The sequence below is a fragment of the Epargyreus clarus genome, unplaced genomic scaffold, assembly GCF_041222505.1.
Source record: "Epargyreus clarus isolate Ecla_fem2 unplaced genomic scaffold, WU_Ecla_fem_2.2 ptg000023l, whole genome shotgun sequence".
NCBI classification, from domain to species: domain Eukaryota; kingdom Metazoa; phylum Arthropoda; class Insecta; order Lepidoptera; family Hesperiidae; genus Epargyreus; species Epargyreus clarus.
In genome coordinates this window covers 4558022-4578253 of record NW_027332230.1, presented here as the reverse complement: position 1 = coordinate 4578253, position 20232 = coordinate 4558022, and the positions used below count along the sequence as shown (strand labels likewise).

At 35.9% G+C, this 20232-nt stretch overlaps 1 protein-coding gene across 1 annotated transcript; it reads right to left on the bottom strand.

Moving 5' to 3' along the window:
- Positions 1-4067: 4067 nt before the first annotated feature.
- Positions 4068-18235, bottom strand: LOC140751798 (ornithine decarboxylase 2-like). Its single transcript, XM_073085841.1, has 10 exons — positions 18160-18235; positions 17452-17662; positions 15260-15377; positions 14187-14318; positions 13321-13441; positions 9549-9722; positions 7023-7154; positions 6444-6545; positions 5433-5659; positions 4068-4444 (listed from the first exon to the last, which is right to left on the bottom strand). Exons 2-10 carry the CDS (start codon positions 17651-17653, stop codon positions 4300-4302), a joined length of 1353 nt encoding a protein of 450 aa, XP_072941942.1. The 5' UTR covers positions 17654-17662; positions 18160-18235; the 3' UTR covers positions 4068-4299.
- Between the last annotated feature and the right edge of the window lie 1997 nt (positions 18236-20232).

Sequence of the window (20232 nt, the reverse complement as noted above, 5' to 3'; positions counted from 1 at the left end):
TTACACGAAGATAAAGATATTTTTTAACGTGTTTCAACATCTTATTTCCCAATCTCAAGCAAGATGAAGTTTAAAATTCAGCACATAGTTTGCAAAACTTGTAGTTTAACAAGGTGTTACGTCCCGGGGACGCATTTGTGCTCGTAAAATATCCGACACAATTTTATTTAACTTTGATATAACTGATACGAGTTGCTTGAATCTTATCAAAGCAGAAGTTTTAAATGCCTTTTGCCTTGTTTCTGTTGAGCTTGGTCCTGTATCCTTACCATGAGTTTTTACGTTTCGACAAATATGACTGTTTTGGTATTTGTTTACGTATTTGCCCATACAATTTCCAATCAGCGCCCCTAGCGGATTGTGTCAGAACTAGGAAATGTATGGGCCAATACGTAAACAATAACCAAAACAGTCATATTTGCCAAAACGTTAAAACTCATGGTAAGGGTACTGAGATCAGTAGCATTACCATGAGTTGGCATAGAAACGCCACTATAGAAATGGTAAATAGAAAACTATTGTCATTTTGCTAGTGAATAACATAACTACTATCGTTACGGTATTTCTTGACAACGTCTGTCAAATTAATGACTCATGGGACCGAATTTGTATGGCAATAGATCATAATGACATTCGCTAGCGATTTGATTTCGATAGGTTTTTTACGTATCGAGTTACGTCACTACGGATTTTAGTTCTACGAGTAACCACCAGAGGCGCTGTACAATTTTTCATACATTTATTTTACGCAGTCGCTAGCGAGTAATACTTTTGTAAACTCATGGTAGTCCTACTGTAATGAACTTCTCGTTACAAAATAACGTCTTTTACATACTAAGCTACATTAACATTCCCCGAATATTGGATACCACGCAGACATACAAAGATGTACCACATACAGGTAGACCTAGAAAAAATATCTAAATACATATTTTTTGCCTGCTTAGCCAAAAAACATATCCGGAACCCTCTATGTGGACCGGTATAACGATTGATATGCTACAGGATCATCATTAAAACATGTTATAAATAATTAATTTTTAAACTCATACTCTTCTGAGAAAATGTCTTCCCTAATTACCTATACCCTTTTTTTTGTGGGACAAGTAACAACAAAGCGTAACTTTTATTTACAATAGAAAAGATAAATAATTAAAATACTTAAACATAATCTACAATTTTAAATTAAAAAATAAATAATAACAAAATTAAACTTATAAAATAAAAACGTCGTCCAAAACCCTTTATTGTGGCATAGTGCCCAGAACAGCAGCTGCAGCATTACCTATACCTATATAGTTTGTTATAACGGTGTCCATTTGATAATATAATTTTCAGGGTAGAAATTTCGGAACAGGATAGTTTGTCAACAATATGTTACGCATCCGGACAAATACGTACGCTTATATAAAATGGACAATATTACATCAAGCGTTTCGTTCAAAATACTCCGTTGTTAGTTTTATAATAAATATTAAATATTATTATTTAGACGGTCGAAATTAATTATCACTTGCTTTAACGGTGAAGGTAAATATCGTGAAGAAACCTGCATACCTGAGAGATTTATAAAAAAAAATCTCAAAGGTATGTGAAGTCTACCAATACGCACTTGGCCAGCGCGGTGGACTATAGCCTTATCGTTCTCATTCTGTGAGGAGACCCGTGCCCAGCAGTGGGACAGTAATGGGTTGATGAGGACGAAATATTTTTTGTGGTAGGACGTCAGACGCATCGTCTAAACACGTCTGCGTTATAACAGCAGTGTTTAGCGCTACTGTGTGAGGCGTTCCAACTTAAACCTCAGAGGAGCAACACATAGCGATCTTACATAGGACTCTCGTCTTATACGGCTTTGATTATATATAGTTTATTGCTACTGTATTATAATAAATTAAATACTACTGTATTATAATTGTGAAAAAAGCGTGGAGTGCTCCACTTATTAATTTTCGAAAAGCACCCCACACTTTTTCCACAATTAGACAATTTACTGTTCCTTAATTGATTCCTAGATTGAAAATTATTTTCTACTTTTTAGTTGATTTTATCATAAAAGCGTGTTTTTTAGTTTTTTGAACTATATTTATTTTATTAATTTTTAGTATTTGTTGTTATAGCGAGCATCATTATGCATCGTCTGTAAAAAAATCAAGTGTCTATCTATTACGGTTTAAGAGATAAAGCCCTGCGACTCACGAACAGACAGCGGAGGGTTTCGTTTTATCCTTTGAGTACGGAATCCTAAAAATCATTCTAAAAGATGGCATTATAGATATGTTTCAATACATTTGAGTTATAGGGAAATAACATTATTATTTTTCATAGCTAAAAATCAATCTAGTAACTTTGCCTGTACGCTCCATAAGGCGCTTTCTCTCGCCTGTAAAAAAATCAAGTGTCTATCTATTACGGTTTAAGAGATAAAGCCCTGTGACTCACGAACAGACAGCGGAGGGTTTCGTTTTATCCTTTTAGTACGGAATCCTAAAAATCATTCTAAAAGATGGCATTATAGATATGTTTCAATACATTTGAGTTATAGGGAAATAACATTATTATTTCTCATAGCTAAAAATAAATCTAGTAACTTTGCCTGTACGCTCCATAAGGCGCTTTCTCTCCCCTCGAAAATCGTTAATCCTGAGGATGTTGATAAGGACAATGGTACAAAATTATTAAAATCGTGTATTGTCATCGGTTTTTGATAATTCTTTAAAATTTTGAATTAAACTGAACGTTCAAAGTGGATAAAAATCGGGCTCAAAGATTCTGTTACTGTTACATACATACGTACAAACGTACAATCCAAGCTAATAAAAGCGTGTTAAAAAACATTCGAAAATGTATGTAACTTTTACATCCCCAGTCCCACTAAGGTTCCTTGTGTATTGGGTGATCGTCATAGACACACATAAAGACGAGAAGACAGACAGTCAGATCAGAAAAGATATATAAATACGTTTTATTGTCCGTTTAGCCAGAGACCCTATCTGAAATCATTTGTGTGGTAGACTTTTTTTCTTAAGCGCTGCTGTGTTCTGGTTTGAAGGGTATGATATCACAAATATACTTTTCTAAAGCATTACTGCTTAGTTCTTAGGGATAGCGGCGCATCGATAGCCGACCTCAGATAGGAATCAATTTTTTCTATCGTTGATTACAGGCATCCATGAGCGGCAGTAGCCACTTACCATCAAGTGGACTGCATGCTCGTCTGCTACTTCTATATTATAAAAAATCTGTATTGAATTATTTTGTAAAAAGATCTTCCCAAAGTATACCTACTTATATATTGTTTACTATAACGTTGTCCACTTTATAATTGAGTTTGTTTGTAAGTATTATTATTTCGACGGTGGTAGAGAAATCTTTGTGGTTCGACTTCGGAGGCACCATCGAAACAACTTTTTCTGCTTAATAAAATCAGTGTTCAGCGCTACTGTGTTCCGGTTTAAAGTGTTTGGTAAGGGAGACATACTTATGCGAGGCGTTTAAGCTTAAACCTCAGGTGCAACAACACATAGCAATCTTAGATAAGACTCCTCTTGAATGGGTGTATTACATTATGTACGTTTGCTACTCTATTGGTTATCGTAATTAAAAAAACACCAAATTGAATCATTTTAATAACAATTTTAAATTCACAACAAGACGCGAAGTGCGGTACATAAATTGCTTTATCTTTCTGACTTGTAAAATATAAGGATTTTTGAAGACAGTTCTCATGTATGTCAACAACCTCTTAAAATAGAAGATGAATAATCTTCGTCGACTTATCTTTTATTATTGAAAGAAATGAACTCAAATTAAAATATTTTATTCGAAGTAGAATGTTTGCAAAGTCGATAACCTACCACCGCTTGGCAAGGTGTTCGTTTATGGAGAAGAAGCGGCGAAAGAAACTCCATTTACAATTTGAAAATTTACTCAAATCTAGCATTCCACATTAATTATTAATGTTAATTAAATTAACGCTATTTTAAACCACACAATTTTACCACTTACGTTACGTTAAGTTAATAACGTTAGTTATCACACAAAAAATTTAATGTTTATATTTTAACACACAAGTTAAAATATAAACATAAAATTACCGCGTACTTCAAACCATAGGAATACTTTTCAGGAGACATAAAATCTTTATAAATTTAAAAAGTGTTTCATTTTTGTCGCATAGACGCGTTTGACGAACATTTAGAAAATAATGACGAAATTGAACAAAAAAAACAATTTTTAAGCATCTTTGGTATGAAGCCCGCGATGTAAAGGAGAGAAACATAAGTGAAAAAAATATTATTATAGCTTCAGCGTAGTTTGTGTATACCCGTAGTTTGGATTACTGGGCAAAATACGTGGGGTTCTTGAAGGTAGAGGTGTACTTAGATCTGGATTGGTCACAAAATCGGTTGGACTGAACACCATACAATTTTTAATTTTGGCCCTGAAAAAGAAGATTTCATACATTAAGGTAATTTTGAAGGTGGTAGAACCCTTTGAGGTTCGTCTCCGGCGGCACCACCGCCACACCTATTTCTACCTAATAACAGCAGTGTTAGGCGCTGCTGTGTTCCGGTTTGAAGGGTGTGGTAAGGGAGCCAGACTTTTCCGAGGCGTTCCAGCTTAGTCCTCAGGGGTAGCGGCGCATCTCTGGCCGACCTCAGGTAGGAATATCTAATCCTATCTGGGGTTGATTACAGATGTCCATGGGCGGCAGGAGCCACTCACCATCAGGTGGACTGCATGCTCGTCTGCTACTCGTATACTATAAAAAAAAGTTAAGGCTTTATGAGGCAAACTTTAAGCAAACACGAAGAATTTATAATATTTTTTTTAAGATGTGACGGAACATAAATTAAAAATGTATTATGAAAGATATATTGATATATTGGAGCGTCTCATGTAATTATTCAAGGTATCAACATCTCTTTACCAGTTAATATGGATTGTAGTGATTACCCCAGCATAAAGCATTTATTCAGCAATTATGTGCTGCTTTTAATACGAATATGAATACGAATACGAATTCAATTTTTCTGCACATCCCTAAGGTTGACTGGGAGAAAATGATATTTAGCATTAAATCCGCCTTTTGTACTACACTGTTTTTAACATGGTCAATAAAGAATAAATAAATAAAAAAAAAAACATAAATATGCATAAAAAATGTCCAGCGGACTTCCAAATTTATTGAAACTTCTGACTTTATAATGAAGTGCGGGGAATAATCGGATCTCAATGTTATTGATGTTTACCCAGGAAATACTAATATAAGTCAACTCTCTTCACTTTTAAGTGGATGGTGAGAAATTAAGTTTACGGCCTTAAATACCAATCGTCCTTTCTGTTTGTCAAGAGATACCAAACCGAGGTCTTCGGGAGAAGTTATTATCAGAACTATAAGTATAAAGTACAAAGGTGGAAGTACTCACCACAATTCCTCAGACACGACCGATCGTATCAGTGGTCGGGGTAAGCAAGAGAAGTCACTAGCGAAACCGAACGTGTACGCGCCCTGATATCCGAACACGAGCCAATCAAAGGCAGTACATCTCGGCAACAAAACCTGACAGTTCTCCATCACGCGGTCCGTTGAATCGCAGCTGGGACCCCAAAGGATCGCGGTCTCCAGTTTCTCATCCTCTTTGCATCCTGACATCTGCATATAAGAACCATATGACACCTTTAAAATGGACGCTAAATTTATTTCTACCGTCGAGTTGCGTTTCGATGAAAGGGTTCGATGGAAGCGATCTTCTTGATCCTTAGGAGTGGCAACGTATCTGTAATCAGCTTCAGATAGAATTATTCTTTCAGGGGGATCATACTTATAAAAAATCTTAAAAAGCAAACAGTGATTTATACTTCATCAACTCGATTGAACGAATGAGCAGTATATCTGACGGTCATCTGTAGTTAACCCTCAATAGGATAAGATAAGTGTTTCAATTGGTGATTCAGTGATCGTAAGTAAATTACAAAGATTTGTTAGGAAGATTGGGAAGTTCCGTATCAATTCGCGATCCAGTAATGCTCTAATCAACTAGATGTAGAGAATAATTCTATACCGGCAGTGAAATAAGAAAAATGTCAAAACAAATTTGTGAGTTGATTTGTTTTAAGTAGAGTTTATTATCCCTGACGAGTAAGTTGGAGCACACGGTATAATATAATAATATTTTGTCTACTACGACACGTGCCGAACGCGTCCAATGTCTGTAAATGTTAACGAACCATTGACACTCATTCCTAGTTTAGACACAATCCTAGTTTAGAGAGGCCAACTCTTCAAATTCAGTAAACAGTATTTAGATAAATGTGTACTTGAAGAGTCAAAATATAAGATGCCATAAACCACTACCATTTATTAAGATAACATTATTTCCTTTTTATATTCCACGGGATCATTACTTATCTGGAGTGACGGGGGATGTATTACTTACCTTAAATTTCTCCACGGTGTGCCAAGCCTCATTATACCTGAGTGTACCGAACAATCCATCATTTAAGTATAACATGTTTACTATTTCATTTTCTTTCTTGACCTGAAAAAAAAAATGCCAAATATTTTGCTCATTATATTGACATTTTTTTTAGAAGAAGTCAAATCATTTTCTAGATGTCCTGTTTGATGTGATTGTCCTGATCTGTTTTATAAGATTAGAGTAGCCAACTAGCTTGCAGTCAACCTGATGGTTGCTACTGCCGCCCATGGACTGTAATCAACCGCAGGTAAGATAAGAGAGACCTGAAGTCGGCCACAGATTGCTACCCCTGAGGACTATGTTGGAAAGCCTCGGACTAGTTTGTCTCCCTTTCCACAACCTTCAAACCGAAACACAGCAGCGGAGAAAAATGCAGAAATAGGTGTGGTGGTGGTGTATTAAGAAAATACTGAAGGATTTCTTTAATCTCTCGTAATAGGCGTGACTCAGATTTATCTGGTGCCCTCTGAAATAATCCTGGTAGGAAATGATTTTTATTCTAATCAATCTTTTCCTTTACTAAATCGAAACACTTACTCTTCGTACGTTGTTTATGTTGCAATACAGAACAGTGGATGAGTCACAGATGTATCTGCCCGGCTCGGCTATCACCTGAACCTCAGGGTCTGGGAAATATTCCTCCAGTGCCATGTTTATGAATTTTGACACCTGGAAAATAAATAAAATTTCCATAAAAATAAACAGTCTTTGATATTCGTTTTGGAAAAATACACTGATAACAAAAGGATATTCTAAGGGATGATTGCAAATAAGTTTCAAGATGCCTTCTTAAAAGGAATATCTTCTGGACGTCAGGATTTGATGTAATTACTGCAAAGGTTCTCATCTAATGCAGTCTGCGACTACCTACCTACCTACCTACACCTCCTACCTTTGAGAAAAGATTTTTTCAGCAATGAACTCACTGATAATATGGATATGGGTGTAAGGAACTTATAAAGACTGAATAATGGGCTTATAACTAAACATTATCTATAGAAAAGTAATACTCTAGTTAACGCGCCATTGATTACCAGCTGACGTGGTTCGTAGTATGATTAACGACGCCCCATGTCAATGTTACACCCGTCAGTGACGCAGCGAAACATAGTATGAGTATTTGTTACTAGGAAACTGTTTTACAATTGACAAATAACGGGATTAAATCTTACTTGGTAGATCGTAAGGTATTGATCTTATGATCTTCGTAGAATTATAGCCCAGCAAACTACATCGCTACTTTGCAAGAATAATCGCACAACTCAAAAAAGGTTTTCCATTTCAAAATTAAATTATGTTTTTGATTCGACATCTTTTTAAGAAATGAAGGTAAAATAATAAGTAGTGTGTAAAAGTAGCCACAGTAAAATAAACACATTAAAATAGGAAATATTTTGGATTTTGGTTACTTCTCTATATAATTAGCATAATATTAAACTATAGTACAAATACTACGGTCTTTGTAACTAGGAAATAGAACTTCACAATTGAAAAATGGCGCGAGTAAATCATACCTGGTAAATCCTAGGAGTAGTAGAATTGTAGAGCCCCGAATACAGGCTTTTCGTCGAGCTTTAATTTGGCCGATTTTTAATCAGTATGATGCAATGTGCGCTACATTGCATCGATGCGGTATCGGCGATCAAAAATATAGTAAAGGTTTTTAAGATGATGGATATTCTATTATACTAATTGTAAAACTGGCCGAATCGACATTAGCAACATTTTACATCGAGATAAAGTTTTTTTCAGAGTAACACAGGATACTTTTTACTCGGAAATATAGGTTTCTTGCATAAACATTATCATAACATCCGATAGCTATATGATAAATCTATAAAGGGCTATGACTCCAGTAAGAGGACACAGGCTTGTGGTCTTCATTGTTCATAAATGGATCGAGCAAGAACATTAGAGATTTGTTGTTACTTTTGTATGTCTTGTCTGAATTGTAGAATAGATTGAAGTTTTATAACCGTATCATATCGCAGTCCTATGATATGCCCTAATCAACGTGGAGATTAATACTACTCTGCAGTGAAAAAGTAAAGAAAACGAACTTGTAAACCAATTAATTAAAAAAGTGGGGCAATTAATGTAATATTTATGTAATGTAGTGTAGTTTAATAAGCCTACATCATTATAATCTTATCTACGTGTGTAAATATAATAAAATTGCTATCTTTAACACGTTTCCACTGATTTTGAAGCACAGTACCCTTACCATGAGTTTTTACGTTTTGGCAAATTACTGTTTTGGTATTTGTTTACGTATTTGCCCATACAAATTCCAATCAGCGCCCCTAGCGGATAGTATCAGAACTATAGTGTCAGTAACGTAATATTAAATGTCTAAATTGACAAAATGGCGCTTTATGTTTTGTCTCTCTTTTTTGCGAACATGTGAGGCAGACAAAAAGACTTAAGCACTTACTTATTGTTACGTTTACTCAGTCTACTGAAGCAAACGGAACAGAATAATGGATTGAGTAAACGTAACGTAAAATTGTGGGCTGTTTTGAAAACTCATGGTAAGGGTACTGATGAGATTACATGGTACCACAGTATTTACCTGTCTGTATTGCTTATTTGCATTTACATGGCATCAGTATCATCACTGTATTTGTATAAGTAAAAAATTGTGTTAATGCATTATAATTCATCTTATATCTAAAATTATATCCACACTGTAATTATGTGGATTGTTTGAGGATTTATCTTTAGATGTTTGTAACGATTTTGTGTTGTTTGTGCCCTTTAACGAGTTTATAAGTAGGTACTCTTTATAGAAACGAGATACTTATGTTAAAAAATATTGAATAATGTTTATATATTTGTTAATCTTGACATTTTTTAATAATTATTACTATTATTTTCGATTATTATTATTATACGATTAAAATACTTACTATTTTTATTCGTATAAATACTAATTTTAATCGTAATGTAACATATGTTTCAAATTTAAATTAATTTCTGTGTTATCGGTGTAGTGTTGAATTGTTCACCGAATTCCATTCAAACACAAAACCCAAAACGTAAATGTTGTAAATATTAACAAACCTGATCGATTCTATTCATTTTGTCGCTAAGGAACCCGCCACCGATGTCGACGATGTGCATCTTCCTGCCAGCCCGCGCCTCGTGGTCGAACAGAGCTCGTGCCTTCCTCAACCCCTGCGTGTGGCTGTCGACGGAGGAACAGGCGCTGCCTACGTGAAAAGCTATTCCAACAACCTGAAAGGTTTGTTAAGTTTTAATACTATGAAATTTAAATTGCACATCTGTTTGCAATATTTAGATACTCGCTGACTACAGAAAAATAGGCGCGCATATAACTATGTTAATAATTTACTCGGATAAATTTCGGATTTTTCAACGCGAAAATAGATCATGATTATGTTTTTGTTTACATACTCTTTCTTGTGCATAAAATTATTCGGTGGATCGTTTGCGAGTATCTAAATGTTGCATTAATGTATGTACATTGCAACTCCCGACACCCTAAGATTATAATTATCTGCTGAAAGAGGAATTGTCCTAGGCAGTGAGGTTTTGCCAATTTTATTACATTTGGTAGTACGTGTTGGTTTTCACATTTATTTTAGTGGCTTATAATAGACGCTGCTGCAGCTCATGGTGACTATTTTACAAAGCAAGTTTAGATACACTTTATATGTACTTGTAATACATGGCAAAAACGCAGACCTGTGGTAGCCATAGAATTGGGAATTAATATGCGTAATTATTTATGCGTCTATTATTTTCAGCAAGGCGTAGGTAGGTACAAATGACATTGTCCCTGTAGTTCCGGGACTAGAATAGGGCTACGGTAAGAGGCGACTAAAAGGGGGCTTCCGGGGTTGCAGGCGGCAAGAGTGGGAGTTCGAACCGTCCAGTAAGCGACCCTCGAAGGACGGCGGTATGTGTGGTCGCATACCGTCGTGAACACCAGATGGTTTGGGAGGAGCGAAAGCTGCTCTACCAGGGCAGAGCCCGATCGGGGCATCGCGCTTGGAGGACTCCGGTTGTGTTCCGTCGGAGATCCTGGAGTTCTCCAACAAGCGAGGAGGACGGCCACCGGGGGGTTTTAGTGCGGTAAAAATCCCGCATAACTCGACGTCGCTCCCACGTCGTCGGGTACCTTTTGAAGGTTTCCCCCTCGTTATAAAAAAAAGGTACAAATGATATATGCAATTAGGATAACAGAATCTATATAAAATACGTTCTGTTCTGTTAGTTTCTCATTATAATTTCTGTTCAAAATATTATCTTCTGTATGAAATACATAAATTATGTCAAAGAGAGTATTATTCATAATTTTGTAATAATCATATAATATATAAGGACATTTTAGTCGTAAACAAAGGTTAAATATTATCAACACAGAACATATTATTACTGCAAATAGACAAGGGAGATAAAATTAATGCTGTTGTGGGAATCCATGATAAGTTTTATTACAAATGATATAATCGCTAAGTTTTCCTCTTGACGTTCATTAAAATTTTGCAAAGAATTGAAGAAAAAAAGCGTGGGACGAAACCCCTCCAGGCGGTCGAAAATCCTTCACAAGGAGGTAGCGAAAGAAAAGATCTCAATATAAACATGAGAAACATATGTTAACTAAGATTTTTTTATTTAAATTTATTATTATTATTTAATATCGTTTGACGACGTAATTTAAGTAAAATTTGATTATTTAGGATATAAAATCTTTAATGCATACTTACTTATAGTACTTATGAAAGGAAATAAAAAAAGTTTGGAAAATCCAAAAGTGCACGACTCATAATGCTTATTTAATTATGAAATATAAAAAAAAAACTTAAGTCGTTCAAAATTAATTGCCGAAAAAACAGCTGTAGTAGGAAGAAGGTACTGCACAAGCGCCCCTGGTGGAATAAATGTACATAATATCTATAGATATACAGTCTTGTAGTTTTCGTTTTTTATTAATTGCAATTAAACGAGACTGAATTAATTAATCATTCGCATTCAGTGACCTACAATCGTCGATTAGAATTTAAAAAAAAAAAAATTAACTCAAATGATGGATTTTTTCACAAGTTACAGTGTTTTCAGGTTTCACACATGACGGACAGGAAATTTTTTTGACCTATTTTGGTGTTTTTTCCAATTCTATTGCAGTAAATCAATTTTTAAAAAGTATGAAATTAATCTCCATTAAATTATCTCGACAATAGTATGCAAAATATCTTGATTCCGTGAACTATCAAGGCTATAATAATAAAAATAGCCGCCAAAATGAAGCGAAAAAAATTTTTCGATCGTAAAGCACTCTCTGATGCTTCGCATCATGAGTCGTGCAATATTATACGGATATTATATTTGTAACATAATAAAATTTAATTAAGAAACAGTAAGAGCAGGTGACAAACTATTTTTACATACTAAGGGATATTAATGGCACTAGCAGAATTGAAAAACACGGACCTAAATTTACAAAGGTAAGTAGATATAAATACTCAAATAGGTTTTTTTAAGGCTCTTATGTATGACCGTGAAAAATTAATTCAGTGAACTATTTATAAAAATTCAAACCTACTACAAATACTGGTTTTATAGCGTTACTGTGAAAGATAAGATAACATGAAATGAATATTATTAAACTTGTTTATTTTTATCACCTTCCTCATTTATCTATTACCTGATTAGTCCCCCTGCTGGGTTCTGCTATTTTCGAAGCATCTAATAATACTAATGTTATATTATTAATATGAAGGACATGCCAGTCTATTCTTATAAATGCGTATAGACTAACTAGTAATTATTATAAAAACCAAAAATCCGAATGCTTAAAAATAATCAACTGAAAAAGAAAGTAATGAAGTCTATGTTACTCACACAATTTAGATTACACCAAACCGTTTGAGCTTAAGGCTTAAGTACCATGGAATAGGAAATGAGACATAAATACATACAAGAGAAAAATGCACTTAACTGATTTTGTTAACTCGTGCCCATATTATTCAATACTGTTTTATTTATCGTCACTTATGCTCGTCCATAGCTATCAAACAAAATAAATCGTACTTTTTTTTTATAATATAGGAGTAGCAGACGAGCATGCAGTCCACCTGATGGTAAGTGGCTACTGCCGCCCATGGACATCTGTAATCAACCCCAGATAGGATTTGATATACTCGTACCTACCTGAGGTCGGCCACAGATGCGCTGCTACCCCTGAGGACTAAGGTGGAATGCCTCGGAAAAGTATGTCTCCCTTACCACACCCTTCAAAACGGAACACAGCAGCGCTTAACACTCATGTTATTAGGCAGAAATAGGTGTGGCGGTGGTGCCGCCGGAGTCGAACCACAAAGGGTTCTACCACCTTATGCACGAGTATGCTCGTCAATAGCTATGAAACAAAATTAAAATAAAGTAAAATCTGTTGACAAATAAAAGCAAAACGTTCTCAACAGTTTTTTATAGCCTATATAGTTTTTGTTTAGTATTAAGTAAATGCAGTTATAGCCTAATGGTTAAGAATCTCGGCCTCTTGATCGAGGGGTCCGATGTTCAAATCCCAGGCACGCACCTCTGCTTTTTCAATGTTATGTGCGTATCAGAAATTAATTATCACTTGCTTAAACGGTGAAGGAAGACATAGTGAGGAAACCTGCACACCTGAGAGATTTATAAAAAATAATAATCTCATAGATATGTGAAGTCTACCAATTCGCACTTGGCCAGCGCGGTGGACTATGGTCTGATCCTTCTCATTCTGAGAGGAGACCCGTGTCCAGCAGTGGGACAATAATGGGTTGATGATTATGATGATGATTTAGTAATTACGTTTATTACTTACACGTAAGTCAAGCGCGGCGGCCTCCTCCAACAGGTTCACAGCCTCGGTGTCGAAGTCGCAACCAAATTTCTCACCCAATTTGTAGAGACAATCGCCATCCGCTCTTATGCGAAGGAGCAGCCTGGGGGTTAATATATAAAGATTTTTCAATATATAAATAATTATAAATAAACAGAAATAATAAGTGTACAGGCAGTGATAGCCTCATGGTTGAATCTCACACTTTCAATCGGGGAAACGACGTTCAAATTCCAGACAGGTCCAGGTGGTCATTTTTGCCGCGTACGTGCAAAATGTGGAATGAACTTCCTTCTGAGGTATTCCCTCTGGACTATGACATGGGGCTCTTCCAGAGGGGTGTCAAAAGAGCTCTCCTTCAAAGCCGGCGATGCATTAGCGACTCCTCTGGTGTTGCTAATGTCCATAGGCGACGGTGACTGCGTTCCATCAGGTAGCCCGTCTGCCTTATCGTTAGGTTAAATAAAAAAAGGCAGGCTGATTGTTTAAGATATATGTATGTGATTTTTTAATGTTATGTGCTTACAAAGTAATTACATATATAGCGGTGAAGTTAAATGACCTCGTGTACGTATTTGAAAATCATTATTATTAAGGTGCATACGATTCCTCACGCTTGCGAATTCATTAAAGAAAATAAAGTTCTCTAAGGCGTGTGAAGATTATCAATTCGCATTAGGTCATTAGGAATAGTTGGCAAATTAAAAAAAAATCAAACTTGTGCCGCCCGTCGGTCGTTCAAATAATAACTTGGATGCTTGAATGGCAGCAGATTTAGCGTGTACAGATTTAGCGGTTAGCACTGGACGGTCAGCTTAAAAGATTGAAGAGTTATCTGTCCATATTACCTTGCTTCCGGCCAGTACTGCTTTATTTTCTTTAGCTCGTACGACGTGTCAAATGTAGTGTGACCCACGGCGGATTCTCGGGCATATATCAGGTGCTCCGGCGTCTTGGAGGGTAACGCGAATATAATGCTCCTGTTGCAAAGACACTTTGTTCACAATATATTTTTTATTATATAGTAGAGAACGATGTCCACCTAATATTGTATGGTGCCCAACTAATGTTAAGTAGCTTCTGCCACCCATGGACATTTGCAATCAACCCCAGATAAGACCAGACACAGTGACCGACCACAGATGTGCCGCTACCCCTTGCGATTAAGTTCACCTCGGAAAACTATGTGTTCTTACCACACCCTTCAAAACAGAGCGCAACAGCGCTTAACGCTGCTGTTAACAGGCAGAAATATGTATGGTTCTACCTTCTAATCTTAATGTTAAATGTTTGTTGTAGCACTTGAGACGCTATCAATGCTTGCTCCGGAACAATGTACTTTAGAGAATTTTGATCTAAATCTTGGTATTATCAGCGATTTGTATAGGAACTATAGAGCGGTATTCTGTTACATTCTTGATGTAAATAATAGATGTATATGTTTTTTGTTGAGAATTTAAAACTTGAACTTGAAAGGTGGTAGAACCAGTATGGTTCCACCCGGGAGGTACAACCGGCCTTTTTCTAGCGTGAACCAGTTCTTGTATCTTACATATAATATTAGTCATCAAGGGGACGCCTTTGTAATTGATTTCAGGTTGGTTTCTGTTTTTTATTATTATGGAGTTGGATAGGTACAGATGTCCACGCGGTAGTGAGCACTTATCATCAGGTTGCATATGTTTACTACTTCTAAAACACTCTAGGTAACGTAGAAACTATTTATTAATCTGTGCTCTAGGTATGTACAATTGTACATTGTAAATAAATGAAATAAGGAAAAAAATAAACACAATCAAGTCGATCTTACCAAAAACCATTTTTTGATTAACTTAAAATTATGTTATTATTGTTAAAATCGCAAAGATTGTTCCCTAAATTAAGACAATTAATAAAATTGGAAAAAATATAGTAAACGTACTTAGGGTTGCAATTGAGCTGCAAGACTTTATCTATTTCTCCCGACGACGCGCAGTCGAAGCTGACTCCGAGGGATATCGCTAGTTTCAGCATCATATCACTGTCATTCGACTTCATTGCTGTAACAAAGTAATACAGATACATATATTGTATTGTAATATAGAAGTAGGAAACTAGCAAGTCCACCTGCTCGTGAGTAGCCGCAGCCGCTGATGGACATCTGTAATCAACGCTAGACGGAACAAGGCTTCTACCAAAGGTCGAAGATGTGTAGCGTCTCGCCTCACATTGTCGCCTCAAAAAATGTCAGCCGGCATCTACAGCCTTCCACGAAACACAAGAATTACTTCACGTTAGATATAGTGCGGCGATGGAACTTCTCTGCTTCCAAACCTTTTTTTTTATAATATAGGAGCAGCAGACGAGCATGCAGTCCATCTGATGGTAAGTGGCTACTGCCGCCCATTGACATCTGTAATCAACCCCAGATAGGATCAGATATTCCTACCTGAGGTCGGCCACAGATGCGCCGCTACCCCTGAGGACTAAGCTGGAACGCCTCGGAAAAATCTGTCTCTCTTACCACAACCTTCAAAACGAAACACAGCAGCTCCCAACACTGCTGTTCTTAGGTAGAAATAGGTGTGTCGGTGGTGCCGCCGGAGTCGAACTACAAAGGGTTCTACCACCTTCAAAACCTTTGATAAACGTACGATAGTACGTTTACTATGCCTTTTTATAAATATTTTTTTGATATACAAATTAAGATTTAATAATAAAATTTATGTAACCACGATGATTTAGCAATGACCATATCATCATTCGATTCAAATTAAATGCAGTGAGTTTATAACCAACATTAAATGACTAAATATACATTAATATTAGTTTAATCATAATTGTGGTAGGAAGATCTAATTAATGATATTAAATGCTAGATTAATTATAGTATTTATTTATACGCATGAAAGCAGTAATAGCTACTAAATATATAAATTATATCTTTCTTCTGTGGGTAAATTAGCATAATTACCGATTATTATGCAATTATACTATGTTGTGAACAAACATATGTAATAAATATAACAAGTACAATTGTAAACAATTGAACATCAACAAAAAACGACTTAAAAGGAATCCATTATTATACAATTATACTATGTTTTTAATAATCATATGTAATAAATATATGTATAATTGTAAATAACTGACTGTTATCAATGTAAAATGGCTTCAAAGGGAACATGACTTACAATAATTAAGGCCTACTTTACGAGGTAACAAGTAACAAGAATTTACACAACATTATTATTAATATAATGTAATTAGATCATTATTATCAAAAAAAACCGACTATTTAAGAATGTACCTACGTCACTACCAAAATTCCAAAAAATCTAAAAACAACTCTAATTTTAAAATCCATCAAGCTTTTTGGTTCAAAGGACGCGCCAGTATATAGATAAGAAGATATACTTGTACATGTATATACAATATGTACATTATACATATATGCGTACATTCGAAAAAAAAATAACCCGCAGTAATAAAATAGAAAATTTTGAAATTTATTTTATTAATATTGAAGATATATTTTATGCCTTTTCAAATTGTCACGGCCCAAGAAAAGTCTCTATATTTGATTTATGGCAATAAATACGAGCTCTATTTTTACAACCTAAGTAACAGCGTCATAAAATGTATTCTATTTTGATGTTTACAAAAGCAAGTCAGTTTATAATTGACATAAAACAAATAAATACCAATTTTCAACTACGTTTGGATGTAATTTAAATTTATATTTGAACATTGAGATATTTTGATAAAGTTTAAGGAGAACAAGTGTGAGAAAAGAGTCTCCTATCATAGAGAAGAACACATAAATATCTCGATAAAAGTGAAGCGCATGACTTAGGTTGTGTAGGGCATAATTAATTTATAATGTTAACATTGCTTTGCTTTGCATTGCTTAAGCAATGTTTGGCGTGATTAGGACTTGGATGGGTGATCTCTAGTGGCTACGTCTTGATAGTTATCAGTTAACAGTAGTAGTGATGATAATTTCTTTCTAATGCTCACATAAGTTTAAAAATTCAGAAGTGCGTGCCATGGATTTGAACCTTGGACTCTCCGATTGAGAACTCTATGTTTTCTAACCACTAAGATATCACTGATCTATACTAATCTACTCACCATAAAATATCTGTATCCGGGGCATCATTTTCCTAAAGTGCATGATCCTTCTGTACACTTCGTCCATGTCAAAGGTATAGAAGGGCTCTTTCTGTTTTCCTCCCTCTATCATGGCCCTGGCTGCATCCTCAGCAGTAGCATGTTGAAGGACGAAAGCTGCCTTGTGATTTTTAGGGCTAACGTCCAGCTTATCGTAAGTCATCGTGATAAACTAAAAAAAATAGTTAAATGTAAGAATTTTAGGAATATGGCAAAATATACTGTACTCTTAAAGATGTAAGTTAGACATTTTTATAATCATGAAGAATACTTGATCTATTAGACAAACTCGTAACTGTTTTAAAGGTGTAGTAAGACCACTATACTACGAAACGTTCCAAATTGATCCTAAGGAGTAGCAACTAATTAGTCAGGAGATCTATTTAAAGATGATAACAGATGTCCATAAGAGGGTAGCTAGATTCTCAATGATGGATGGATGGATTCTCAATTTCACAAAAAAAACCAAGAGCCCTACCTAAAGTCACCAAATTGTATGTATTTTACAACTCTTGAGAACTGAGATGGAACGCCTCTAAAAATCACCCTTACCACACCCTACAAAGCGAAACAAAACACCAAAATATTTAGTTGCGCCGCCGCAATCAAGCGCGAAAAGTTCTTATACCCTTAAACCGATCTCAAAAACATGTTAATATAATCAATTACCTTAAAATGAACGACTCGAATATACTAATGAGATATACGCCCGGTATCTTCGAACGTCTTACTAGTAATGCCTGTTATTAAACTGCTATTAGTTTTTATACCCGCTCCATTTACGACTGTTTGCTGTAGCAAATCAGATATCACGTGTAGCAGCTTAGCCGTTTTGTTTACTGTAACATTCCAAAATGAACGTGATAGATACGTCATGGGAATATACGGCGTAAGGGGTGTATATCTTACCCCTGTACCCGAGATTAGGCCGGCGGTATGTGTGGTAGCATACCGTCGTAATCAATAGATGTTGTGGGAGGAGCGAATGCTCCCCCAGGGCAGAGCCCGATCGGGGCATCGCGCTTGAAGGACTCCGGTTGTGTTCCGTCGGAGATCCCGGAGTTCTCCAACAAGCGCTGAGGACGGCCACCGGGGGGGTTTTAGTGCCGTAAAAATCCAACATAAACCGTGTTACCCGGTGTATGTGTAACCGGTGTGTATCTGCGTGTTTTACCGGCGCTATAATAGTTAGTGTTCCGAGGAACTCTTTGACCTGGTGCCTACGTCACATTCTTCCATCCGACTACTCGACCAAAGGACGATGTTCCATCCACACCGACTGGACTCGTGGCGGTCCTCCACAGTTCGGTTCACGCGGACGTTCGTGTCACCATTGTGTAAGATGTGAAATGAGCTTCCTCCTGAGGTATGCCCGGACCGCTGTGACATGGGGTTCTTCAAAAAAGGTGCAAAAAGAGTGCTCATCCAAAGCCGGCGATGCATGGCAACTCCGCTAGTGTTGTAAATGTCCATAGGCGGCGTTGATTACTTTCCATCAGGTAGCACGTCTGCTTAATCTTTTAGTTTAAAAAAATGGAAATTAAAGTTAGAACGTATGTGAATGCTTTTTCATTGTATAGGAATTGCAGACATTTGTAATCAGCCCCAGATAGGATTAGATTTCTACCTGAGATCGGCCACAGATGCGCTACTACCCCTGAGGACTGAGCTGAAACGCCTCGGAAAAGTCCTCCTTTGCCATACTCTTCAAACCAGAACACAGCACAGCGCTTAACACTGCTATGTTCTAGTTAGTAATACTACTGTAGTTAACACCTAATAACTGGTAGAAATAGGTGCCGCCGGAGTGGAACCGCGGCTCTACCACTTTCAAAATGCTGGCTGGCTTATGAGGCAACAGATAGAGCCGTGGTTCTATATGAAGTTGGCTGCAGATGACCCGGCGTCAGTGACTGCAAGCTACTTCAATCATATATAAAAAAAAAGTTTGGAAAATCCAAAAGTGCACGACTCATAATGGTCATTTAATTATGAAATATAAAAAAAAAAAAAAAAAAAAACTTAAGTCGTTCAAAATTAATTGCCGAAAAAACAGCTGTAGTAGGAAGAAGGTACTGCACAAGTGCCCCTGGTGGAATAAATGTATATAATATCTATAGATATATCACCATCCATATGTTAATTTTCTATGAATATAAATAGATGTACAGTCTTGTAGTTTTCGTTTTTTATTAATTGTAATTAAACGACACTGAAATAATTAGCCATTTGCATTCAGTGACCTACAATTGTCGATTAGAATTTAAAAAAATATATAGATATACAGTCTTGTAGTTTTCGTTTTTTATTAATTGCAATTAAACGACACTGAATTAATTAATCATTCGCATTCAGTGACCTACAATCGTCGATTAGAATCTTTTAAATTTTTTTTTAACTCAAATGATGGATTTTTTCACAAGTTACAGTGTTTTCAGGTTTCACACATGACGGACAGGAAAATTTTTTGACCTATTTTGGTGTTTTTTTCCAATTCTATTGCAGTAAATCAATTTTTAAAAAGTATGGAATTAATCTCCATTAAATTATCTCGACAATAGTATGCAAAATATCTTGATTCCGTGAACTATCAAGGCTATAATAATAAAAATGCCATCAAAAACAATGCTTGTAAAAAGATCCAATTCTCGCCATTCCGCCATTCTCGCCATTCTCGATCGAAGTGTCTGAGGTGTCGAATCTTACCGAGTACGTCAGATTATGCGCAGTTATGTGCATATT

What these genes read in the sequence shown, in the direction of transcription:
- LOC140751798 (XM_073085841.1), bottom strand. Translation starts at nt 17,653, where the DNA reads ATGACTTACGATAAGCTGGACGTTAGCCCTAAAAATCACAAGGCAGCT. An exon ending in CCGGATACAGATATTTTATG is followed by an intron (nt 15,378 to 17,451) that starts GTGAGTAGATTA and finishes ACTTTGTTACAG; the next exon opens with CAATGAAGTCGAATGACAGT. An exon ending in AAATGAATAGAATCGATCAG is followed by an intron (nt 7,155 to 9,548) that starts GTTTGTTAATAT and finishes TTTATTTTCCAG; the next exon opens with GTGTCAAAATTCATAAACAT.